We start from the raw sequence: 25,557 nt of genomic DNA, 5'->3' as shown, positions 1-25,557 counted from the left end.
TATATATATATATATATATATATATACACACACACACACAATATATAAATATATATATATACACACAATATATAAACATATTTTTATTAAATATATACATGCATGTGTGTGTATTTATATATACATAATAAATATACACAATACGCACACATTATGTAAACAAAAACTTTTATTTTGGATGCGATTAATCGTTTGACAGTACTATATACATACACACACACACACACACACTAGTTTTGTTACTGTGTGTATATACTTCAAAAAAGCACAATATAACTACATATTACATGTGATGTTACTATAAAAATGATACTCTCTCTCTCTCTCTTTGAACAAGTTCCCAGAGATCAACTCAAATAAAACAGCAGCTCACCCAATCGAGGTGGATTGTCAGGGCATGTTTCCAGCTTTCTCTCAGTCTCTGTGACATTAGACACAGATGGCAGTCTCTGTGGTGACTCCTCTGTAGTGACTCTCTGTTCGGCCAGTTTCCTGTGGATCTGAGGGCTTTGCTGATTTTGTACGAAGGTTTGCCTTAAATCTGAATTTCTCATATAGTATATGACAGTGACAGAGATGTGAAGCAAACATAGCAGCACCACTAGAGAGCAAGTCCTGTGTAGAAGATTGAAATTCCCAGGCGCATCCCGCATTGTAGAAATCCTGGAGATGGCTATATTCGCTCTCTCTCTCTTTTTAAATGGTTGTTATTTACAATCTAACCTAATCCCTTCTTATGTCCTTTCTACTTCCAGGGCTTTTGGGTAACTTCTAATATTTATATATCAATTTACAAGCTAAAAACCGCTCAAATACGGTTTTAATTATAAAAAAATACATACAATTTTTATATAAATATATAGGGCTTATATAAACGTCTCAGCCAATTCCACTAAATCGTAAATAATTCCACAGTTTAGCTCAGTTCTCAGCTAATAACACGCGATAAACTACATGTCCTTGGGTTAAAACTACACCGTTATTACCAAGTGAAACTATCGAAAAACCGAGACTTGAACCTCGATCTCGATCATGATTGACGTTTAAACGTGTATGAACAACTAAGTCAACAATTAAGTCCGTAATAAAGTTTATAGGAGTAATGGCACGAAATCAGAAGTGAAACTTTCTTTCAGATCCAGATGAAGTTAAAACGTCAGTCGAAGGAATCTTCTTAAAAACCCACCACATCTCCAAATCCCAGATGTTTTTATATATGATAAATCTCCGTGCCAGAACGCTCCGCGGTAATGATATCGGAAGGGATGGCGATAAGTTTCCGGATGGACTCGAAGCCAGTCTTTACAGTAAGTAACGCGTAGAGCTTTCAGATCGGTTCATACGCGCTGGAGAAGAGTTGAGCTCGGCGTGTGAGAGTCTCGGATCTCTAAACACTCTGCAGGCGGATTCGCTGTTGAGTAGTACTTGTAGATAGGCTGATGAGCAGATCATCATATGAAGCCAGCTACAGTGAGAGGAAATCAGGAGTTCAGCTTTACAATAAAAGCGTTCTTTTAGAAATGGTTGCTTGTGCCATTTCATTCCAGTTCGCTCCCAGCACACGTGTTTCCAGGATAGCGCAGTAAAATACGCTATTTTTGAAACCAGCTGAAAACACAGAGTCCAAAATTGCTTGGTTTGTTAAAAAGTCCCGATAAACGAATTATTAATAAATGTATATGTTTATTTTCACTTAGATATTGGTTTTGTTTATTTAACAATACTTGACATCTACTATTTTATAATGTAACTGAATCAGTTCCCACTGGTAACCGGTGTTATTTTAGTATTAGTTTTTATTTTTATATTTTCTGTTTTCACTTTATTTGCATTTCCGTTTGAGCTTTTTTAGTACATCAAATTAAACTAAACTAACAATGTTGCCTTGGCACCTGAAAAGTTTTTTTTAATTATTATTTTTTATTTTATATTTCTGAGTTTCAAGTTTAGTTAAATAATAGCCATGCCCACTGGTCACATACTGTGATCACAGTAATCACAATATGAGACGATTTTCATAATTGGTTAGACCCTTTAAATTTGACATTATTGTTTTTCCCTTTTTTACAGTAAGATTTTTTTTTACTAAAATTGTGTTAAATAATCAATCAATTTTCAGCTAAATTTTTTTCTATCATAACCTTAGGACCTGATTAAAACACTTTTCTTGAAGGTCAGTATGGCTTTTCAAATTTGCCCAAAGCACCAGATGCCCTTTCTTAGGAAAAATCGGATGGTTAAAGAGAAAAAAGCGGGGAAAACAGACACCATGTAATGGAAAATAAATAGCATCCCCCCCATCTTAACTAATTGTTTGCCTAGCACTTGTTTTGATCCTGTAAGTTCAGCTGCCCAATATCTCCCTGTAAAAAATATTCCTTAACACAGCTTAACAGTACTGCTGCCTGTTTGCCACGTGTAGCTTTAGGAGTTAACAAACCCAAAACAATGAGCACAACTTATACAACACTGCCTACTACTAAACTAACAGCGCACGTTCAAAATATCGTCGGGATATTTTCGTTTGTTTGTTATTATCAGACTGCGTCACTCTCCACACTCTAAAACAAAACACACAATAGTAAACTTTGAGCGCGCGAGAGCATGAGCGTGCGTGCTGACGTCACGCCTCCCCAGCGAGGGCTGGCTGCGCGAGAGCTATGTGCTGGAATGCGTGAGTCTCGCGTACTTTCTCGACCGATTTGAGAGTTTGGAAATAACTTCTTCCGAAACTTGTTTCTGCAACAACATCGCCAAACAACGAGCGGACACCGCTGGTGAGTTCATGGGTTTGGTTGCGTGGGGTTTGGAGCTGATATGGGTGTGGTTTTGTGTTGTTTTGGGACGCGTACGAGCTCAACTAAGTTTTAGTAAGGAGTGAAAATGGAGGGTTGCATTGAAAGGGCGCTGTCCAGGGCTGATTTCAGCACGGAGAGACATCAGATCAGGACCACGGCTAACACACACGCTGACCAAATAAAAAGTGCATAAAATTGATGAGAAATTAAACATAAAATCCTCACCATGATCTTCGATCGACTGTGTTGAATAAGAAGTGTAACTTTGTTGGGTTGTCGTGCGTAGTGTGTTGTTGCATGCATGCAGTTTCCGGAAAAGTCGTTTTTTTTCATCTTGGTGAAGGTTCGTAACGCAACTTTTGCTGTCATATTCACTAGAATTGGGGGTTTTATACGATTATTCAAGCTGGACAATTACTTTACATCCCTTTTTTGGTGTCTTTTGAGCTTTTGTTTATTCTGAAATCACTCAGATCCTGTGAAATCCACGTTAAACTCCATGTAGTGAAATTAAAAGGAGTGATTTTTTTTTATTATTACGTTATGTCTTTTAATATTTCGTGCAGTGTGTTGCTCGCTCTTCGTCTGATTCAGATGGGTCGTGTTTGGAGCTGTCCAACGTGGTCAAAGTTTTTCACTCCTTATTTTTACAACTTTGATTTAACGCAATCATATTTTCACGCAAAGCCTGTTTTAGTTTTTTTTTTAGCACAAAATGTTAGTGCTTTTCTGATTGAATGAGTTCATCTAAATAAACGTTCATGTCATGCTGCTTGAGTTCACACATCGGCTGTGTTTTTTCCTCCACTGGTAGAAGTTGGTGGTGCTGTTTTAAAATGGCCGAACACACATTTCAGAGCATGCAAACTCGCAGGCCTTATACCCCTCATCACACACATGCATGGCTCTGTTTGCCATGATTGTACTTCTTACACTAGAACAGATTTAATTAAACTTTGTGACTTTGTTTTCTCAGTACAAGCAAAATACAAAAAAAAACATTTTAAATCTATTGTATTAGTATCCTATATAGCATTTAGAAATATTATACTATTGTATGATACGTTTTTAGTTATATATATAGTATTTTAAACTAAAATGTATTTAGTGTCTCTAAATATTATATAGTATTCAGAAATAATATAAAACTTTAGGGAATATGGATAGTATTTATAGTAAAGTATTTTGAGCTGAAATGCCAAAAGGTTTAATTGCATAGATTTGAATAAATCATGTTGTTTTTCTTTAATGAGTACAAACATACAAAGTAAAGTTTTTTTTAGGTAGGAAAGGATGCTTGTTTTCTCAGTAAACAGAAAAAAGTGCTCCACGAAGTTCTGGCTGAAATAATGCAACTCAGTAAACATCGACTGTGTTTTGTTATTGTTGCTCTGAATATATTTCATGCTTGTCTTGGTTAGATTGCATCTTAAACAAATCACGCCTTAAGAATTGAATCACTACTTTGGAGCAATATTGCCATACATGGTTGGGAGCTCTGAAATGTTGGAATATAGATGCTTGTTTGCTGTAATTCCCTAAAATAACCCATAGTTAAAGCTGCTTATTGCTTTAATGGACTTCATACAAGAAAGAACAGGGTACTTTATTGGCTCTATAAAGATGTGTTGGTTTAGGCTTTGTTTGTTTCTTATTTAAAATGTGTTTGGGAGTTGAAATTTGAAATCTGCTTTATCCTTGTAGGGTTAATCAGTCAGAGATTGGCTCAGCAAAGACTCCTTATCTCAGAAAATGATGAGTTTCGATTCAATCATTCATTTACATGGAACTGTTTGTTTTTTCATAGTCAGATGACTTGCTCTGTGAAGATGTCACAGTTCTCACATCCTTTCAATCTTCTACATTCATTTCACAGGCACATTTTTATAAACTCTTAAACTTAAATTGCCAGTTATATTTTCAGTGGCACTAAAAGTTTCTTTTTGCATTTCAGCTGGTTGAGCATGTCTGCTCAGACTGTGTATCCAGCTGCTGCTGGTATCTTCATGCCTGTAGGCATCCCACTACCAGAGGTGGGCCATGACCTTCCCGAGCTGCCTCGCAATAATGTGGCAGCCCCTCAGCTAGTGATGCTCGCTAATGTGGTGGTATCATCAGAGGCATCTTCCTCAGACTACAATGCAGAAGAGAAACAAATGGTAGAACTCAAGACCGTTGGATGCAACAGCTACTCTGACAGTGAGGAAGAGGCATTCATTTCACAGGCACATTTTTATAAACTCTTAAACTTAAATTGCCAGTTATATTTTCAGTGGCACTAAAATCAGAGTTTCTTTTTGCATTTCAGCTGGTTGAGCATGTCTGCTCAGACTGTGTATCCAGCTGCTGCTGGTATCTTCATGCCTGTAGGCATCCCACTACCAGAGGTGGGCCATGACCTTCCCGAGCTGCCTCGCAATAATGTGGCAGCCCCTCAGCTAGTGATGCTCGCTAATGTGGTGGTATCATCAGAGGCATCTTCCTCAGACTACAATGCAGAAGAGAAACAAATGGTAGAACTCAAGACCGTTGGATGCAACAGCTACTCTGACAGTGAGGAAGAGGGTGTTATCAAATACAGCCTTGACAATTCGGAGATGTCTGAGAGCACGTACGCTGAACATGCCACTCGGGTTGAGCCAGAAATGACAGAAAGAGTGATAGAGCAGGTTGAAATGGAGCGAGCAGACCCATCTGAAAAGACCCCATCTGAATCCTCTCCAGCGGAAAAACGTAAGCGCACACCGGTTGTTGTCTTCGAATCCAACAAAAAGAAGAAGAAGCCTTTCTTTTGTAAACCCTGCCAGTACCAGGCTGAAAATGAGGAGGACTTCATTCACCATATCCGCGTTCACGGCGCTAAGAAAATGACGGTGGTAAATGGCATGGCTGACTCTGACGATGATCTGGCCAGTGAGTCAGGCCAATCTCAGACGCCAAACCCAGAGAATAGTGAAAGTTTGAGTAACTCCAAAGGCGTGATCCGCTGTGAGCGCTGTGGATACAACACCAACCGCTACGACCACTACATGGCACACCTTAAACATCATACTAAGGAGGGTGAAGACCAGAGAGTATTCAAGTGCACCATTTGTGCTTATACCACCATCAGTCAGTATCACTGGAAGAAACATCTGAGGAATCATTTTCCCAGCAAGCTTTTCACTTGCAACCAGTGCTCGTATTTTTCTGACCGCAAAAATAACTACATACAGCACATCCGGACCCACACTGGTACATCTAAAATTTTCGATTAAGTCTCAATTCATTATAAAATCACGTTGATTTAAGTTTACTTTTATATAATCAGAAATATATGTGAAAATGAAAACTCTTTTTTTTATTCTTCTTTTAGGTGAGCGTCCGTTCCAGTGCATATACTGTGACTACTCCAGTTCCCAAAAAACTCATCTCACCAGACACATGCGAACCCATTCAGGTGAGTCTCTTGTCCGTCTGTTGAAATATTCTTATGCTGAAATTGATTAGTACATATAGTTATATTTTAAGATTTATAATGTAGTTTGTTTAATTCCAGTCCAGGTTTTGATTTAATAAATCTGTTCCAAAACCTACTGAGCTGCCTTGTTCCAAAACTTGCAAAATTTTAATACATTTAGCCAATAACAGCTAAAATAATTATATGATGTTTAGAAGAAAAGAATAAAAATGCATAGTATGTAAAGAATTATTTATTAATTAATTTTTTTGTTAAACCTATTGCAGTGTATTCTGGGATATATTCTTTGTAAAATACCTGTGATTGTGCATCAGGTTTAAAGGGATAGTTCACCCAAAAATGAAAATTCGGTTTAATTAATTACTCACCCTCATGTCGTTCCAAACCCATAAGAACTGCATTCATCTTCGGAACACAAATTAAGATATTTTTGATGAAATCCGAGAGCTTTGTGACCCTGCATAGACAGTAATGCAAATGAAACGTTTCACGGTTTTTATTTTTGGGTGAACTATCCCTTTAAAGTAGTTTGTTTGAGGTTTGGGAAAAGTCATAGGAATGAATTCAATCTAAAAGTTATACAAGTTTATAAAGTGAGTGCTCATTTTTCAAGGTGACTATTTTGCCTCTGTAAGTGCAAGTGTAAGTGTAAGTTGCCTCTGGGTTTTGGGACAGAGCAAATGTGCTCAAGGCCTATGTTTTCATCTTGTCAATGATGTTTCTCTCTTTTGTTGCACTCCGTGGAGCCAGATGGCTTTGGATAAAATGGTACACGGTTTGTAGTATACAGAGTGAATTAGAATGTGATTCTGTATTGAATGTGTCTTTTATCTTTATCCCCGCATGAGACTTGCATCTGTGTTTTTCTCAAAATGTTGAAATAAAAGATTCATTGTTCAGCCGTGACCTTCTCTTTATGGTCTGTCTGGAATAGGTGAGAGGCCTTTCAAATGTGACAACTGCAGCTACCTGGCAGCCAACCAGCACGAGGTGACTCGCCATGCCAGACAGGTCCACAATGGACCCAAGCCCCTAAGCTGCCCTTACTGCCAATACAAGACAGCTGACCGCAGCAACTTTAAAAAGCATGTTGAGCTCCATGTAAACCCTCGCCAGTTTCTTTGCCCGGTTTGCAAATATGCTGCATCCAAGAAGTGCAACTTGCAGTATCACATCAAGTCCAGACACCCAGGATGCACTGATATCTCGATGGACGTATCAAAGGTAAGGCTTCGTGTGAAGAGGACAGACACTGACGACATTTTGCCAAATAAGCTTGTGACAGACCAGTCTGGATCAAGGAGATGTGACAAGCAGTTGGGAGAATTGGATGATGTTGAATCAGGTCCCATCAACCTCTCTATTAAGAAACCCACTAAACCCACCCTTGCTGTGGAGACTGAGCTGACTGGCAAGACCGCAAAGAAAAACCCAGATGTCATTGTGAAAGAAAAATCTGGAAAGCCGACCCAGCAACTCAAAGAAAAAACTGCAGAGAAAAAGACCATGCCGAAAAATGAGGGGAAAGAGAAAAACAGTAAGAAGGTTAAAGGAAAGACTTTCGTGAAAGTTGTGGACATCGCCGTGGCAAAAACAGAGGGCTGGAATGACAAACAAGCTAATAAAAAGGTAAAGAAGAAGGTAGAGAAATCCCCTAAATCTGTGGAGAAAGTAACCAAAGGTCGTCTTAAGAAAGAGAAGCCATTGAAGGAGACCGCTAACGAAGTTATTGTGAAACATCAACCCATTGTTGAGGAGCAAAGGTTAGATTTAGATAAAGAAAGTGCAGAGAAAGACCTTCTAGATAAACAGCAACAGCAAAATGAGAAAGAGGATAGAGAGCGGCTAGAAAAGGAAAACAGATTGCTAAATGCATTTGTGCTTATACCACCATCAGTCAGTATCACTGGAAGAAACATCTGAGGAATCATTTTCCCAGCAAGCTTTTCACTTGCAACCAGTGCTCGTATTTTTCTGACCGCAAAAATAACTACATACAGCACATCCGGACCCACACTGGTACATCTAAAATTTTCCATTAAGTCTCAATTCATTATAAAATCACGTTGATTTAAGTTTACTTTTATATAATCAGAAATATATGTGAAAATGAAAACTCTTTTTTTTTATTCTTCTTTTAGGTGAGCGTCCGTTCCAGTGCATATACTGTGACTACTCCAGTTCCCAAAAAACTCATCTCACCAGACACATGCGAACCCATTCAGGTGAGTCTCTTGTCCGTCTGTTGAAATATTCTTATGCTGAAATTGATTAGTACATATAGTTATATTTTAAGATTTATAATGTAGTTTGTTTAATTCCAGTCCAGGTTTTGATTTAATAAATCTGTTCCAAAACCTACTGAGCTGCCTTGTTCCAAAACTTGCAAAATTTTAATACATTTAGCCAATAACAGCTAAAATAATTATATGATGTTTAGAAGAAAAGAATAAAAATGCATAGTATGTAAAGAATTATTTATTAATTAATTTTTTTGTTAAACCTATTGCAGTGTATTCTGGGATATATTCTTTGTAAAATACCTGTGATTGTGCATCAGGTTTAAAGGGATAGTTCACCCAAAAATGAAAATTCGGTTTAATTAATTACTCACCCTCATGTCGTTCCAAACCCATAAGAACTGCATTCATCTTCGGAACACAAATTAAGATATTTTTGATGAAATCCGAGAGCTTTGTGACCCTGCATAGACAGTAATGCAAATGAAACGTTTCACGGTTTTTATTTTTGGGTGAACTATCCCTTTAAAGTAGTTTGTTTGAGGTTTGGGAAAAGTCATAGGAATGAATTCAATCTAAAAGTTATACAAGTTTATAAAGTGAGTGCTCATTTTTCAAGGTGACTATTTTGCCTCTGTAAGTGCAAGTGTAAGTGTAAGTTGCCTCTGGGTTTTGGGACAGAGCAAATGTGCTCAAGGCCTATGTTTTCATCTTGTCAATGATGTTTCTCTCTTTTGTTGCACTCCGTGGAGCCAGATGGCTTTGGATAAAATGGTACACGGTTTGTAGTATACAGAGTGAATTAGAATGTGATTCTGTATTGAATGTGTCTTTTATCTTTATCCCCGCATGAGACTTGCATCTGTGTTTTTCTCAAAATGTTGAAATAAAAGATTCATTGTTCAGCCGTGACCTTCTCTTTATGGTCTGTCTGGAATAGGTGAGAGGCCTTTCAAATGTGACAACTGCAGCTACCTGGCAGCCAACCAGCACGAGGTGACTCGCCATGCCAGACAGGTCCACAATGGACCCAAGCCCCTAAGCTGCCCCTACTGCCAATACAAGACAGCCGACCGCAGCAACTTTAAAAAGCATGTTGAGCTCCATGTCAACCCTCGCCAGTTTCTTTGCACGGTTTGCAAATATGCTGCATCCAAGAAGTGCAACTTGCAGTATCACATCAAGTCCAGACACCCAGGATGCACTGATATCTCGATGGACGTATCAAAGGTAAGGCTTCGCGTGAAGAGGACTGACACGGATGATATTTCGCCAAATAAGCTTGCGACAGACCAGTCTGGATCAAGGCGAAGTGAGGACAAGCAGTTGGGAGAATTGGATGATGTTGAATCAGGTCCCATCAACCTCTCTATTAAGAAACCCACTAAACCCACCCTTGCTGTGGAGACTGAGCTGACTGGCAAGACCGCAAAGAAAAACCCAGATGTCATTGTGAAAGAAAAATCTGGAAAGCCAACCCAACAACTCAATGAAAAAACTGCAGAGAAAAAGAACATGCCGAAAAATGAGGTAAAAGAGAAAAACAGTAAGAAGGTTAAAGGAAAGACTTTGGTGAAAGCTGTGGACATTGCCGTGGCACAAACAAAAGGCTGCAATGACAAACAAGCTAATAAAAAGGAAATGAAGAAGGTAGAGAAATCCCCTAAATCTGTGGAGAAAGTAGCGAAAGGTCGTCCTAAGAAAGAGAAGCCATTGAAGGAAACCGCCAATGAAGTTACTGCAAAACATCAGCCTATTGTTGAGCAAAGATTAGATATGGATAAAGAAAGACCAGAGAACGACTTAGAGAAGCAGCAGCAGCAAAATGAGAAAGAGAAAAGAGAGCGGCTAGAAAAGGAAAACAGCTTGCTGAATGGGAAAGCGAAGGAGACTGAAGAGAAAGAACGTGCAAAAGATTGCAAGAAACCTCAACCCAAGAAGCCATGCAAGAGGCAGACAAAATTGTCAAAGGTCAACCGTGAAAAAGATACCCAGAGCAAACCTGTCAAAAGAAAAGCAGAGAACATGAAAGTACCAGCGACTGATTCTTCAGTAACTAATTGTCCTTCAAAGCGGGTCAAGCGCACAACGAAAGATACAGCCAAGCCATCAACAAGTTCTGGTGCTCCAGAGAGAAATCGCACCATACCTGAGGTTCTACAGGCCGTGAAGAGCAAAACCAAGAATGCTGAGGCAAATGCAAACAAACCTGAGACATGTGTCATTGAACCTGAGAAGACCAACGAAGTCCCAGAGAAGCTAAACACTCTAGAAGCTGAAAAACAGTCCACCACAGAAACACTGAAGGTACTTGACCAACCAGATGAGCAGACACCTACAGTAGTGACCTGCCAAGACGAGAGAAATCACAAGGAGACTGCTTCTGTTGTGGAGGAACTCACAGTTCCATGCCAACCCCAAGTTCCAGACTCTGAACAACCTAAAGAAACTGAGAACAAGGTCCCACATGAGCCAAAAGAAATTCCAGATGTAGACAGCGGAAGTGAGATGCCATCACCTACTGACAACAAGACCTCTCCAGGTTTCAGCCCAACTCTTGAACTTCCTGGTCCACCTGGTCACAAATCTACCGATGCAGAGGATGACGAAGGTATCCACAGTAATGATGGGGGAAGTGACATCAGCGATAGCGCCTCTGAAGGAAGCTGCGACTCAGGTCTTAACGGACTGACTGCTGCCACCGATGGTAGAGAGAAACTTCCAGAGACTCCGACAGAAGAGCTTCCGTCTCCATCCAAACTGCTCAGTCACACCTGTATCTTCTGTGACCGTACCTTCTCTCTTGAGATGGACTACCGTCGCCATTTGAATCGGCATTTAGTAAATGTGTATTACCTAGAAGGGGCGGCTCAGGGTGACAAGTGAGGGGTATCTCGTATGAAAAAGGGCAGCGTTTTTGTGTCCAAAACAGTTTATGAGGTTCTCCTAGACTTCTAACTGAACAAAGCTTGTTCAAGTTGTAATAAAAATAAGGTTGTTGTTGTTTTTGATGGCTTTACAGCTCGTGACAGATGACCACCTCTACGCCTGTTTTCAGTTTGCCATGACGCAACAAGAAACATTAAAATAACACAGTATACTTTCAATTCAGAAATTAAACCCATTGTCAACTTGTGGTAGGATCATCGGGGTTTTCTTGTGTTTATTGTTACACTACTTGGAAGCAACAAAAAGGAGAACTGCTCTGAAAGCAAGTACACTTTCTCCCTCCATCCCTGCGGAGAGCTCAGATTAGCCAGACCCAGGTGGTCCAGCGCTGAATAGCCCTGAAGATAATGGGGCTTTCAGTGTCTTTGTGCTGTTCCACTCCACTGAAGCGCCTCCATCTCTGGTCAGCAAGAGACGGGGTGTGTGTTTAAAGCTGGCTAATGTCATTGTAAAAGGGAACAAAGAAACAGTTGAATACATTTTAGGGAGCACTTGACAACTAACCTTACCAATAAGCTTACCTTTGAGGCTATGTTTCACATAAGCTAAACATTTCATTTGAACAAAAAAGATTTATGTACACTTCCTAGAGGTCTTTCTTTGATTACACTTGCTCTGCCTTTCAAGGGAAGTAGCATGTAGTTCGTAATATTTGTGGAATAGTAGGTTTTTTCTTTCGTTGTAAATTTGCTCTCTTTTTTTTACACCGCATTGTAACTCACTTCTCGAGTTTGTAGATTATTTTATCTGTCAATTTTCTGGTAATACTTCAATTTCATGCTCAGTCCAAAGATTTTGTTGCTTTTGTCTGTATATAAACTGTACATATTTTTCTTATTTGCTCTTCAGTGCCTCAGACAATCAATTTGAGCATTTTAATCAATGTCTCCGATATTTAGATCTTATTTACCTTCAAGTGAAAGAATGGCTTGTCTTTTCTGTGTATTTTACCCAAGCAACATTCCCTTACACATATCAAATTGGTTATCTGCATTAAAAATCTGTTTATCCAAAGTTTATCTAATCATATTGAACTGACCTTTTTGTTTATTTGTATGAGTGTGAATGTGTTGCTGCCTCAACCCTTGTATATCAGTAAATTTGCCATGTTATTCTGTCTAAAAAGGAAGAAAAAAAATACTGTAAGAGAAAAGTTATAGAAATAATTTGCCTTTAGTGCATTAAGTGCAATATTTATATTTTTGGGTTTATTACCAAAGCAAGATGTAGTTGGTAAAGTTTGTAGGAGCAAAACCACAGGCCTCAGATGGAAAACCAGAAAACCTACTATCCACAGGGACCCAGTGCACCTGAAAAACCACACTCTTAGACGGTTGGATACTTTATCACTGTAAATTTGTCCTTTATCACTTTTTTTTGTGTTAAGCAATTTGCTTTTCTTCTTTAGAATAGAATGTTGCCAATTCACAACTCAGATTGTGCCATTTATCCATCTTTGTAATCAAGTGTGTGACTGTCGTTTCCATTTCCTAGTAAAAGTAGTCCAATTATATCAGTCGAAATCAAATCATTTTGTCCCCTTGATATGGCTTTTTATGAATGATCTGAAAAACTGTTTACTATGTGACCTGTATGTATAGCTCTAGATGTTTCAATAAAAAAAATCTTGCCACAGTTTTGTTCTTTTTTTTATTTGAAAGTATATAAAAACATTTTTTTTATATATTTGAAATATATACAGGTGCATCTCAATAAATTATAATGTCGTGGAAAAGTTCATTTATTTCAGTAATTCAACTCAAATTGTGAAACTCGTGTATTAAATAAATTCAATGCACAGACTGAAGTAGTTTAAGTCTTTGGTTCTTTTAATTGTGATGATTTTGGCTCACATTTCACAAAAACCCACCAATTCACTATTTCAACAAATTAGAATACTTTATAAGACCAATAAAAAAACATTTTTAATGAATTGTTGGCCTTCTGGAAAGTATGTTCATTTACTGTACATGTACTCAATACTTGGTAGGGCCTCCTTTTGCATGAATTACTGCATCAGTGCGGCGTGGCATGGAGACAATCAGCCTGTGGCACTGCTCAGGTGTAATGGAAGCCCAGGTTGCTTTTATAGCGGCCTTCAGGTCATCTGCATTGTTGGGTCTGGTGTCTCTCATCTTCCTCTTGACAATACCCCATAGTCTGTGTGCATAGAATTTATTTAATACACGGGTTTCACAATTTGAGTTGAATTACTGAAATAAATGAACTTTTCCACGACATTCTAATTTATTGAGATGCACCTGTAGACATTTAATTATAATTTAGACAGTATAAAAAAACAATACATTCATATTTTGAGTTCAATATTTTGAAGACCAAAAGCTTCAACGGGTATCAAGAGAAACAGCAACAACACTTCAGTTTTTCCTTCTCACTTTGAGTCTCTCAGCAGCTTTCTCAGACAGACCAGCGTCTACCAGCGCCTGTGGCTTTCTCGTCTTGTAGGCGGGAGTTTTGTTGATTCTCTGTCCTTTCAGATTCACGACGTGGGGCAGTAAACGCGGGGTGCGCAGACATACAGTGGGGCAAAAAAGTATTTAGTCAGCCACTGTAGCGAATCTAGCTCAACGACAGGAAATATGAATAATTAACCATAACTAGTGTCCTGCTGCTTCAGGTGCGCGAGTCCTCAACAACAGCTGATCTCTTTCGGCTGCTGTCACAGCAACCCAGCCTGAAAATCAATAAAAGGCATCATAAATTTAAGTTTCTTTAAATATATTTAACTTGAGCCCTGGCTGGCCACATTTTTAAGACTTGGTCATGAGATTTACCATAAAACCTTACACAATCTAAAAAGCTAATTAAATGTAGACAACTGGAAAAACCTGGGAAGGCAGCCAAAAGAATTACCTGCTGATGAGACCTTGATGTCAGCGATTGCGGTGTTACAGCCCTGCCCCTGGAGTTCAAAGTCTTGAGCAACAAGTGGTGGAAAAGTTTTCATGCACTCCTCATCACCAGATGGGACCTTGCCACAAAACAATGTAGAACAACGCTTTTCAACACTGATAATAATAAGAAATGTTCCTAGAGCATCCAAATTTGCATATTAGTCTGATTTCTGAAGGGCCTGGTGATACTGAAGACTATAGTAATGACAATACAAATGTATTTATTTATACATACTGCAAGAAGGGTATTCCCAGCATGTTTCTGGTAGATTGCATCAGCCTTGTCTAAACTGGTGATATGTACCGGGATGCGATTTGAAGCAACAACTGTTAACCAGCATGAGCTTTTTCCCTAGAGAGAGTAAAGAGCCATCTTGGTGTTGGTCAGATACAGCAAAAGATTGTTTTCAAAATGTCAAATGAAATCAATGCGCGCCAAAGCCCCCAAAAATAAAACCATACCAGGCTTCATTACAAACGTTCTTGGCGTAATGGCCTGAGTAGGAACCACCAGCTTCACTTCCTGCTCATTCAACAGGCTGAGAACCTGGAAAGTTACATTTTGATCAAAATCCTTAGTGGTGCATGATTCATAATGATAGACATTTTAAAATACGAGTATACAGAAATGATTGTAATTATGAACATAATTATATCACATTATGTATGTACAGTTTGAATATGGAGACATGTTCTTTCATGATGCCTGGGGTGTCATAGAACCAGTGTGCATCTTTGATTTCATTGTAGCTGAGCTCTGCATCTGTGGAGGAGTCCAATGATGGATCCTTTTTAACGTCTTCCTCCAGGTCTTCTCCAAAACTCAGACTGTCAGGATCAAATTCCACAAGAGTTTTCTTGGGTGGCTGATTTGCTAGGAATGTCCTCCCAATGTGACCTAAAAAATAATAATAAATAATATTAATAATAATAAGCTGCCTCCCATTTTACAAAAGGAAAATTCTGTAAAATGTTATTAATGATTATTAATTTATTATTAAGAAATATCATTATTATTATCAATAACAAACGTATTATTAACAAATATAATTTCTGAAAGATCATGTAACACTGAAAACTGGAAGAAAGGCTGTTGAAAATTCAGCTTTGCCATCACAAACATAAATTACATTTGAAAATGTTAAAATAGAAAAGAGTTTTATATTGTAAAAATTTCACAATACTACCGTTTTTGCTGTATCATTGATCACATAAATGCAGCCTTTGTGACCATAAGAGACTTCTTTCAACAACATAATTTTTTTTAATTATTGTAAACATTTGACTAGTCCTTACATACAAGGAATAAATGAAAATTAGAATCACATTTAAATATCCAATATCTGCCGATACAGATAAATTAAAAATCTCTAATATCTGTTGATAACCGATAGGAACAGATATATTGTGGGTTCCTAAAACAACAAAACTTACAAACTCACCAACCAAGTATCCCTGCTTGCTGAACTGTATGATTCTCTTCAGCTCTTCAGGATTCATGTCATCCTCTGTCAAATGAGATGCCTGCTTCAATCTCTCTGCCCTCCGGAACATCCGGTAGGGGGTCGGGTTGATGGTGGGAAACTTCAGCAGATTTAATGTTGTTCCTAGATTTACAGTGGACAGAAAAACGTGTTCTTAACAGTTTAAATAACTTGGACATCAATACGTGACCCTCTCTGTGAAATCCAGGCTAAAGTCTAGCATCAAAGTTTGATTTCAACCATTAATTTCACTATGATTTAAATATGACCCTCTCTGTGAAATCCAGGCTAAAGTCTCAAAATCAAATTATGAGATATCAAGCATCAAAGTTTGATTTCAACCATTAATTTCACTATGATTTAAATATTTGACATGGCCTTACTCAGTCGATATTAAAGATATCAAGGTTACATTTTCACAGAATGTTCTTTACCTTATGAAGGTAAGATGATTTTATGTAGAAAACAGTAAATCACAAAAAATTACTTTAGCTGGGTTTTCACAGCAAGGGTCACATTTCATATCTTAACAGCTTAATCACTCAGGAATGCACAACACACTCTTAAATTACTAAAAGGGTCAAGCATGCTAAATAAAAAGCGCTTTGTTCTTGTTTTAGTACTTGAAACATTCCTCTCTTATACACACTACTGGTCAAAAGGTTGGAGTAATTTTTTTGTTTTATGTTTTTGGAAGAAGTCTCTTATGCTCACAAAGAATGTGTTTATTTGCTCAAAAATACAGTAAAAGCAAAAATATTGTGAAATAATATTACAATTTAAAAGAACACTTTTTCATTTGAATATATTGCAAAGTGTGATTTATTTCTGACGCAAAGCTGAATTTTCAGCAGCCATTGCTCCACTCTTCAGTGTCACATGATTCTTCAGATGTCATTCTAATTTGCTGGTTTTCTGTTTAAGAAACATATTTTATCATCAATGTTGAAAGCAGTTTTGAAAATGCGACTTTTTTCAGGATTCTTGATGAATAGAAATTTGAATTTCTGAAATTGAATTTTAAAAGAACAAAAAATTTTTTTATCGAAATCTTTTGTAAAATTATAGGCTAATTATAAATGTCTTTACTGTCATTTTGATAAATAATGCATCCTCGCTGAATAAAAGTACTGTTTATTTATTGTATTATTTTTTTTATCTATCTACCCCAAACTTTTGAACGGTGTATCATGGCTTCTACAAAAATATTAATGATCAAAAACTGTTTTCAACTTTACTGATAAGAATTGTTTCTTGAGCATCAAACCAGCATATTAAAATGATATCTGAATGATTTTCTGAATAAATACCTCTATTATTCCAAACTTTTGACTGGCAGCGTATTTGTAAAACAGGATTGCAAAAGTGTAGTTAACCTATATAATGCATATCATTATATATCATATTTACTGATTAAGGCCAATATTTAGCTTAATTCCTGACCAATTATCTTGCATGAAATATCTCACCAGGCCATGGAGATATAGTAGCTTTATGAATCACATCTGAGGCTCTGGATTTGCAATAATCAGATTCCAGTAGAGTATTAAACAGCGTGGATTTGCCAGCATTGGCCATCCCGACCACATACACATCTCCCTTGTACTTCCAGGTCAACTGCAGTCTCGTTATAAGGTTTTCTATACCATATCCTGTTTTGGCACTGATGAGGTGGATGTCTTTGTTATCAATGGCAGAAATGCCCATGCTTTCACAGTATGCCTTCAGCTGACGTTTGATACGCTGCAGGTAATTCTCAGCATCTCCAGGTAGCAAGTCTGTTTTATTTCCTAAAATCACAATGAGCTTATTCTTCCCAACAAGCTCTGGAAGGTCTGGGATGACGGAGTCAGGGAGATCCAGAAGGTCAACTATCAGCAGCACCAAAGCCTTCTCTGATTTAATTCCCTTGACAATCGCTCTGTACTCCTCTTTGGACATGGTGACGTTCAAAGCTTTCTGGTGGTGATTGATTAAAAAGCATCTCTGACATATGGCCTTCTTCAGTTGGTCCTCTTCAACTAACACTCTGAATTTCTCACTTGGCAGGTAACCTGGGATTTCAGGGTCCGTACAGTGCATGAGGGCCCCGCAGCCGGAGCAACAGGTATCACTGACTGCCACGTCCACATCAGGAGTGCCATAGATCTTTTGTTGCTTTTGAACCTTCTTTGATTTGGTGCGTCTGTCCAGTGGGAATCCTTCACCGTGGAACTCAATCAATGAGTTTTCCTCCACTTCAGACTTTGCAGAGCCCTTTAAATGTTTCATTTGCATTTCCAGTCCTCTAAGGTGCATGTGATTGCCATGCTTTTCATGCGCTGGCTTTGCTTCTGCATTACTTGTGAGCAGTGTTGGGGTAACGCATTACAAGTAACGCGAATTACGTAATCAAATTACTTTTTTCAAGTAACTAGTAAAAGTAACGCATTACTTTTTAATTTACAAGAGAATATCTGAGTTACTTTTTCAAATAATTAACGCAAGTTACTTTTTTTCCAATTTATTGATTGACAGCTCTCCTGTCCCCATGTTGAGAGAAATCAGAAGACGTTACTGTAGTTCTAAAATAAATATGAATATGCATTAATTCATCTCACTCACAAAAAAAAACAGATTCAGTATTCCTCAAAATGAATAAAAATAATGCAACTCAGAATATGACGCAAACCTGCAATAATTAAATGTTAAACCAATTATCTTGAATGCAATATCTCACCAGGCCATGGAGATATAGTAGCTTTATGAATCACATCTGAGGCTCTGGATTTGCAATAATCAGATTCCAGTAGAGTATTAAACAGCGTGGATTTGCCAGCATTGGCCATCCCGACCACATACACATCTCCCTTGTACTTCCAGGTCAACTGCAGTCTCGTTATAAGGTTTTCTATACCATATCCTGTTTTGGCACTGATGAGGTGGATGTCTTTGTTATCAATGGCAGAAATGCCCATGCTTTCACAGTATGCCTTCAGCTGACGTTTGATACGCTGCAGGTAATTCTCAGCATCTCCAGGTAGCAAGTCTGTTTTATTTCCTAAAATCACAATGAGCTTATTCTTCCCAACAAGCTCTGGAAGGTCTGGGATGACGGAGTCAGGGAGATCCAGAAGGTCAACTATCAGCAGCACCAAAGCCTTCTCTGATTTAATTCCCTTGACAATCGCTCTGTACTCCTCTTTGGACATGGCGACGTTCAAAGCTTTCTGGTGGTGATTGATTAAAAAGCATCTCTGACATATTGCCTTCTTCAGTTGGTCCTCTTCAGCTAACGCTTTGAATTTCTCACTTGGCAGGTAACCTGGGATTTCAGGGTCCGTACAGTGCATGAGGGCCCCGCAGCCGGAGCAACAGGTATCACTGACTGCCACGTCCACATCAGGAGTGCCATAGATCTTTTGTTGCTTTTGAACCTTCTTTGATTTGGTGCGTCTGTCCAGTGGGAATCCTTCACCGTGGAACTCAATCAATGAGTTTTCCTCCACTTCAGACTTTGCAGAGCCCTTTAAATGTTTCATTTGCATTTCCAGTCCTCTAAGGTGCATGTGATTGCCATGCTTTTCATGCGCTGGCTTTGCTTCTGCATTACTTGTGAGCAGTGTTGGGGTAACGCATTACAAGTAACGCGAATTACGTAATCAAATTACTTTTTTCAAGTAACTAGTAAAAGTAACGCATTACTTTTTAATTTACAAGAGAATATCTGAGTTACTTTTTCAAATAATTAACGCAAGTTACTTTTTTTCCAATTTATTGATTGACAGCTCTCCTGTCCCCATGTTGAGAGAAATCAGAAGACGTTACTGTAGTTCTAAAATAAATATGAATATGCATTAATTCATCTCACTCACAAAAAAAAACAGATTCAGTATTCCTCAAAATGAATAAAAATAATGCAACTCAGAATATGACGCAAACCTGCAATAATTAAATGTTAAACAACACAAATATGCTTTATGTATTTAATCCCATTCTATTAACCGATGTCTTTGCTTCTGACCTTCGATGATCCAGTTCAACCGTACTAATAAACAAAAATTACTCTAGACAAACATTATGTGTCTTTTTTTATTGCTGAAGTGTGTTGAAATTTCTTCTTCTGCATTCTACTGTACGGACGTAAATTTACATTTCCTTCAGCCTGAGGCTTATTCATTTCACTTTTGGTGTGAAAAGGCTTTTATATTTGCCAAAAATTTAACTTTTTTATTTTAAAAACAAACATGCAAGCCCTGTCCAGATTTAAAAAGTAACGCAGAAGTAACGTAATGCATTACTTTCCATAAAAAGTAACCAAGTACCGTGATTAGTTACTTTTTCATGGTGTAACGCAATATTGTAATGCATTACTTTTAAAAGTAACTTTCCCCAACCCTGCTTGTGAGATCATGCAAAAGAAGATGATCTGGTAGTTCATCATCTTTATTGTCCACTGGTTCATCAAAGTCCAGGAACACAAACTGTTCTTGTTTCTGTGGCTCCACTAAAGTGTATAATTCCTGAGGTGGATTTGATGCTGGCTCCCTAGCTCCTTTTTGAATGCTGTAACATCTCAGACTTCTGGATGAGCTGCACCTCTGTTTTGTGCCCAAATGTGTTGCCCAGTCCTTTGATATCAAGCTGGAAACAAATGACCGTCGAAGCAGCAAAAATCCTTCATGTTCCCTTGACAGCTGCGGTCTTGAAACCTGTTTTAAGCACCTACGAGTGTAGAATTGGAATGCCGATGCTCCTAAAAACTTGTACATTATTATAGCAAATCGCACAATATGTTAAAAGAACAGTAACATCACTACAGTTTATACAACCCTGAAAAACAACGAACCCACGTGCCATATATCGCTGGTATAATGTAACAGTTGTACAAATATTAATATGTAAAAACATTTTAGTTTTTATCAAACGTATGTTATTTAACATCCATACCATGAATTACTAAATCATAAATGCTTAAATACATGTGAACAAATATAATAATATCACTTGCTTCGGAAGTGACGTATAATTCCGTAGCCGTTTGTGTGAGACTGAGGTCTCTGCAGAGCAAAAGTGGGCGTTTCTAAATTTGTGGGTGTTTTCAAACTGCAGGGTGTTTCTCAATCATGCAATCAAAACGATCCTCCTTACCTAACCCCACCCCTAAATCTACCATCACTGTGACGTCGGCCAGTCAGGAAACATGGTGTAAAAACGCCCCGATCCGGTAACTCCCATTTACTGCAGCAGGTGGCGATAATGTACCTTAACATTGGTGCTACCCGCCATAAAACCGAAGAAGAAGAAGAAAAACTCCCATTGCAATTATTAATTATTTGAAAGCAATAGGTTTAATAAATAGAATTTGAAGATCACATAATGAAGTATATAAAATAATTGTATCCTTGTGTAATACTCCTTTGGTCAAACTAAAGGTTATTTGATTTTTTTATTTAATTTGATTTTTTTTCATATATGCTGTCACCAATATACGTCATGCTCCACACTCCAGTCCAGTAGGTGGCGGAAATGCACCTTTTAAGTGGGTTTGCCAACCGCCATTAAAAAGAAAAGAAGAAGAAGAAGAAAAACCCCCCATTACTTTCCTGCGGAGACCTGTACTTGGGTTTGTGTTGTTCATAGCGGCTCAGACACAAAGCGCCGAGAAGTGAGGCGCGCAGATAACCTCTTTTTAATTTAATCAGAATTAAAGTTATTCACCAGCAAATATCATGTACGATCAAGACGAAGGTATGTGAGAGGAAATATAGTTATCTGTGTTTCTTTATGTTTTATTGCAGTGAAATGTGTAGTTAGATACTGTAGTTAAGCGTTAACACAACGTAACTGGCTAACAGGCTAAAGCTAGCTTTGTCGCAAATAGAGTTATGCAAAACCACATTCTATTAACCGATGTCTTTGCTTCTGACCTTCGATGATCCAGTTCAACCATACTAATAAACAAAAATTACTCTAGACAAACATTATGTGTCTTTTTTTATTGCTGAAGTGTGTTGAAATTTCTTCTTCTGCATTCTACTGTACGGACGTAAATTTACATTTCCTTCAGCCTGAGGCTTATTCATTTCACTTTTGGTGTGAAAAGGCTTTTATATTTGCCAAAAATTTAACTTTTTTATTTTAAAAACAAACATGCAAGCCCTGTCCAGATTTAAAAAGTAACGCAGAAGTAACGTAATGCATTACTTTCCATAAAAAGTAACCAAGTACCGTGATTAGTTACTTTTTCATGGTGTAACGCAATATTGTAATGCATTACTTTTAAAAGTAACTTTCCCCAACCCTGCTTGTGAGATCATGCAAAAGAAGATGATCTGGTAGTTCATCATCTTTATTGTCCACTGGTTCATCAAAGTCCAGGAACACAAACTGTTCTTGTTTCTGTGGCTCCACTAAAGTGTATAATTCCTGAGGTGGATTTGATGCTGGCTCCCTAGCTCCTTTTTGAATGCTGTAACATCTCAGACTTCTGGATGAGCTGCACCTCTGTTTTGTGCCCAAATGTGTTGCCCAGTCCTTTGATATCAAGCTGGAAACAAATGACCGTCGAAGCAGCAAAAATCCTTCATGTTCCCTTGACAGCTGCGGTCTTGAAACCTGTTTTAAGCACCTACGAGTGTAGAATTGGAATGCCGATGCTCCTAAAAACTTGTACATTATTATAGCAAATCGCACAATATGTTAAAAGAACAGTAACATCACTACAGTTTATACAACCCTGAAAAACAACGAACCCACGTGCCATATATCGCTGGTATAATGTAACAGTTGTACAAATATTAATATGTAAAAACATTTTAGTTTTTATCAAACGTATGTTATTTAACATCCATACCATGAATTACTAAATCATAAATGCTTAAATACATGTGAACAAATATAATAATATCACTTGCTTCGGAAGTGACGTATAATTCCGTAGCCGTTTGTGTGAGACTGAGGTCTCTGCAGAGCAAAAGTGGGCGTTTCTAAATTTGTGGGTGTTTTCAAACTGCAGGGTGTTTCTCAATCATGCAATCAAAACGATCCTCCTTACCTAACCCCACCCCTAAATCTACCATCACTGTGACGTCGGCCAGTCAGGAAACATGGTGTAAAAACGCCCCGATCCGGTAACTCCCATTTACTGCAGCAGGTGGCGATAATGTACCTTAACATTGGTGCTACCCGCCATAAAACCGAAGAAGAAGAAGAAAAACTCCCATTGCAATTATTAATTATTTGAAAGCAATAGGTTTAATAAATAGAATTTGAAGATCACATAATGAAGTATATAAAATAATTGTATCCTTGTGTAATACTCCTTTGGTCAAACTAAAGGTTATTTGATTTTTTTATTTAATTTGATTTTTTTTCATATATGCTGTCACCAATATACGTCATGCTCCACACTCCAGTCCAGTAGGTGGCGGAAATGCACCTTTTAAGTGGGTTTGCCAACCGCCATTAAAAAGAAAAGAAGAAGAAGAAGAAAAACCCCCCATTACTTTCCTGCGGAGACCTGTACTTGGGTTTGTGTTGTTCATAGCGGCTCAGACACAAAGCGCCGAGAAGTGAGGCGCGCAGATAACCTCTTTTTAATTTAATCAGAATTAAAGTTATTCACCAGCAAATATCATGTACGATCAAGACGAAGGTATGTGAGAGGAAATATAGTTATCTGTGTTTCTTTATGTTTTATTGCAGTGAAATGTGTAGTTAGATACTGTAGTTAAGCGTTAACACAACGTAACTGGCTAACAGGCTAAAGCTAGCTTTGTCGCAAATAGAGTTATGCAAAACCAACCAACTTTTATTGTAATAAGTTTAGAGTTTATATCTATTCATATATTGATAGAGAGACGTCTAAAGTAATGAATTTGATAGTAAGCAGTAATACTCCTTTGGTCAAACTAAAGGTTATTTGATTTTTTTATTTGATTTATTTATTTTTTTTATATGCTGTCACCAATATACGTCATGCTCCACACTCCAGTCCAGTAGGTGGCGGAAATGCACCTTTTAAGTGGGTTTGCCAACCGCCATTAAAAAGAAAAGAAGAAGAAGAAGAAAAACCCCCCCATTACTTTCCTGCGGAGACCTGTACTTGGGTTTGTGTTGTTCATAGCGGCTCAGACACAAAGCGCCGTGAAGTGAGGCGCGCAGATAACCTCTTTTTAATTTAATCAGAATTAAAGTTATTCACCAGCAAATATCATGTACGATCAAGACGAAGGTATGTGAGAGGAAATATAGTTATCTGTGTTTCTTTATGTTTTATTGCAGTGAAATGTGTAGTTAGATACTGTAGTTAAGCGTTAACACTCCACACTCCGTCCAGTAGGTGGGCGGAAATGCACCTTTTAAGTGGGTTTGCCAACCGCCATTAAAAAGAAAAGAAGAAGAAGAAGAAAAACCCCCCATTACTTTCCTGCGGAGACCTGTACTTGGGTTTGTGTTGTTCATAGCGGCTCAGACACAAAGCGCCGAGAAGTGAGGCGCGCAGATAACCTCTTTTTAATTTAATCAGAATTAAAGTTATTCACCAGCAAATATCATGTACGATCAAGACGAAGGTATGTGAGAGGAAATATAGTTATCTGTGTTTCTTTATGTTTTATTGCAGTGAAATGTGTAGTTAGATACTGTAGTTAAGCGTTAACACAACGTAACTGGCTAACAGGCTAAAGCTAGCTTTGTCGCAAATAGAGTTATGCAAAACCAACCAACTTTTATTGTAATAAGTTTAGAGTTTATATCTATTCATATATTGATAGAGAGACGTCTAAAGTAATGAATTTGATAGTAAGCATGATTTGTCAGCTACAGTGTTGTTACACTATTTGACCTAGATCAACTCTTTGTACGAGTAAATAACTTCAATTTTCGTAATTATTGTAGATATCCAGTATGATGAAGATGATGATGAAATCACCCCTGATCTGTGGCAGGAGGCCTGTTGGATTGTTATCAGGTAATCAATAAATAAATAGCAATAAACAAATATATCGTAATTACATTTGTGCTGGAGTTTGTGTAACTATAATTACAGCAATTATGTACAATTATATACACACACACGCATATATATATATATATATATATATATATATATATATGCGCGCAGATAACCTCTTTTTAATTTAATCAGAATTAAAGTTATTCACCAGCAAATATCATGTACGATCAAGACGAAGGTATGTGAGAGGAAATATAGTTATCTGTGTTTCTTTATGTTTTATTGCAGTGAAATGTGTAGTTAGATACTGTAGTTAAGCGTTAACACAACGTAACTGGCTAACAGGCTAAAGCTAGCTTTGTCGCAAATAGAGTTATGCAAAGCCAACCAACTTTTATTGTAATAAGTTTAGAGTTTATATCTATTCATATATTGATAGAGAGACGTCTAAAGTAATGAATTTGATAGTAAGCATGATTTGTCAGCTACAGTGTTGTTACACTATTTGCCCTAGATCAACTCTTTGTACGAGTAAATAACTTCAATTTTCGTAATTATTGTAGATATCCAGTATGATGAAGATGATGATGAAATCACCCCTGATCTGTGGCAGGAGGCCTGTTGGATTGTTATCAGGTAATCAATAAATAAATAGCAATAAACAAATATATCGTAATTACATTTGTGCTGGAGTTTGTGTAACTATAATTACAGCAATTATGTACAATTATATACACACACACGCATATATATATATATATATATATATATAT

The 25,557-nt window shown here is 37.6% G+C and overlaps 4 protein-coding genes and 1 long non-coding RNA gene across 9 annotated transcripts in view; 2 read left to right on the top strand and 3 right to left on the bottom strand.

Moving 5' to 3' along the window:
- The window catches only part of LOC107587100 (beta-1,4-galactosyltransferase 1-like), a 19,873-nt gene extending 18,449 nt beyond the window's left edge, over positions 1-1,424 (bottom strand). Inside the window, exon 1 of the mRNA XM_016274744.1 lies at positions 374-1,424. Within this exon, the coding sequence (XP_016130230.1) occupies positions 374-653 (280 nt within the window). The 5' untranslated portion in view covers positions 654-1,424. The remainder of the gene's footprint in view (positions 1-373) is intronic.
- Positions 1,425-2,613: 1,189 nt separating this feature from the next.
- On the top strand, positions 2,614-12,428 carry LOC107587061 (RE1-silencing transcription factor-like). 3 transcript variants are annotated; one of them, XM_016274668.1, is made up of 6 exons: positions 2,614-2,777; positions 4,753-5,008; positions 5,363-5,937; positions 8,183-8,277; positions 8,400-8,483; positions 9,439-12,428. In XM_016274668.1, the coding sequence occupies exons 2-6, from the start codon at positions 4,763-4,765 to the stop codon at positions 11,382-11,384; spliced, it is 2,946 nt and encodes a 981-aa protein (XP_016130154.1). In that variant the 5' UTR covers positions 2,614-2,777; positions 4,753-4,762; the 3' UTR covers positions 11,385-12,428. The 3 variants fall into 3 exon arrangements, with proteins under 3 accessions (XP_016130154.1, XP_016130156.1, XP_016130157.1); XM_016274670.1 differs by lacking the exons at positions 2,614-2,777; positions 4,753-5,008 and having other exon boundaries at positions 5,112-5,937; XM_016274671.1 differs by lacking the exons at positions 2,614-2,777; positions 4,753-5,008; positions 8,183-8,277; positions 8,400-8,483 and adding an exon at positions 6,154-6,237 and having other exon boundaries at positions 5,112-6,032.
- A 1,645-nt stretch (positions 12,429-14,073) lies between these two features.
- On the bottom strand, positions 14,074-14,907 carry LOC107587060 (uncharacterized). The gene is made up of 4 exons (XR_001609433.1): positions 14,825-14,907; positions 14,598-14,714; positions 14,322-14,439; positions 14,074-14,142 (listed from the first exon to the last, which is right to left on the bottom strand). It is a non-coding gene; the product is annotated as an uncharacterized lncRNA (long non-coding RNA).
- Positions 14,908-15,012: 105 nt separating this feature from the next.
- On the bottom strand, positions 15,013-18,213 carry LOC107587059 (nitric oxide-associated protein 1-like). Its single transcript, XM_016274667.1, has 3 exons — positions 17,316-18,213; positions 15,805-15,969; positions 15,013-15,260 (listed from the first exon to the last, which is right to left on the bottom strand). Exons 1-3 carry the CDS (start codon positions 18,142-18,144, stop codon positions 15,013-15,015), a joined length of 1,242 nt encoding a protein of 413 aa, XP_016130153.1. The 5' UTR covers positions 18,145-18,213.
- A 3,230-nt stretch (positions 18,214-21,443) lies between these two features.
- The window catches only part of LOC107587058 (DNA-directed RNA polymerase II subunit RPB2), a 16,706-nt gene continuing 12,592 nt past the window's right edge, over positions 21,444-25,557 (top strand). The window contains exons 1-2 of one of the 3 annotated variants that reach the window (XM_016274666.1): positions 21,444-21,576; positions 24,727-24,799. In XM_016274666.1, coding sequence (XP_016130152.1) covers positions 21,558-21,576; positions 24,727-24,799 — 92 coding nt within the window. In that variant the 5' untranslated portion in view covers positions 21,444-21,557. Of the gene's footprint in view, positions 21,577-24,297; positions 24,402-24,726; positions 24,800-24,943; positions 25,023-25,347; positions 25,421-25,557 lie in introns of those variants that run through there. The other 2 variants (XM_016274665.1, XM_016274664.1) reach the window with 2 other exon arrangements.

The sequence above is a fragment of the Sinocyclocheilus grahami genome, unplaced genomic scaffold (assembly GCF_001515645.1).
Source record: "Sinocyclocheilus grahami isolate Dianchi unplaced genomic scaffold, SAMN03320097.WGS_v1.1 scaffold89.1, whole genome shotgun sequence".
Classification (NCBI taxonomy): domain Eukaryota; kingdom Metazoa; phylum Chordata; class Actinopteri; order Cypriniformes; family Cyprinidae; genus Sinocyclocheilus; species Sinocyclocheilus grahami.
The sequence above is the reverse complement of the archived record's forward strand: the minus strand, read 5'-3'. Positions and strand labels throughout refer to the sequence as shown.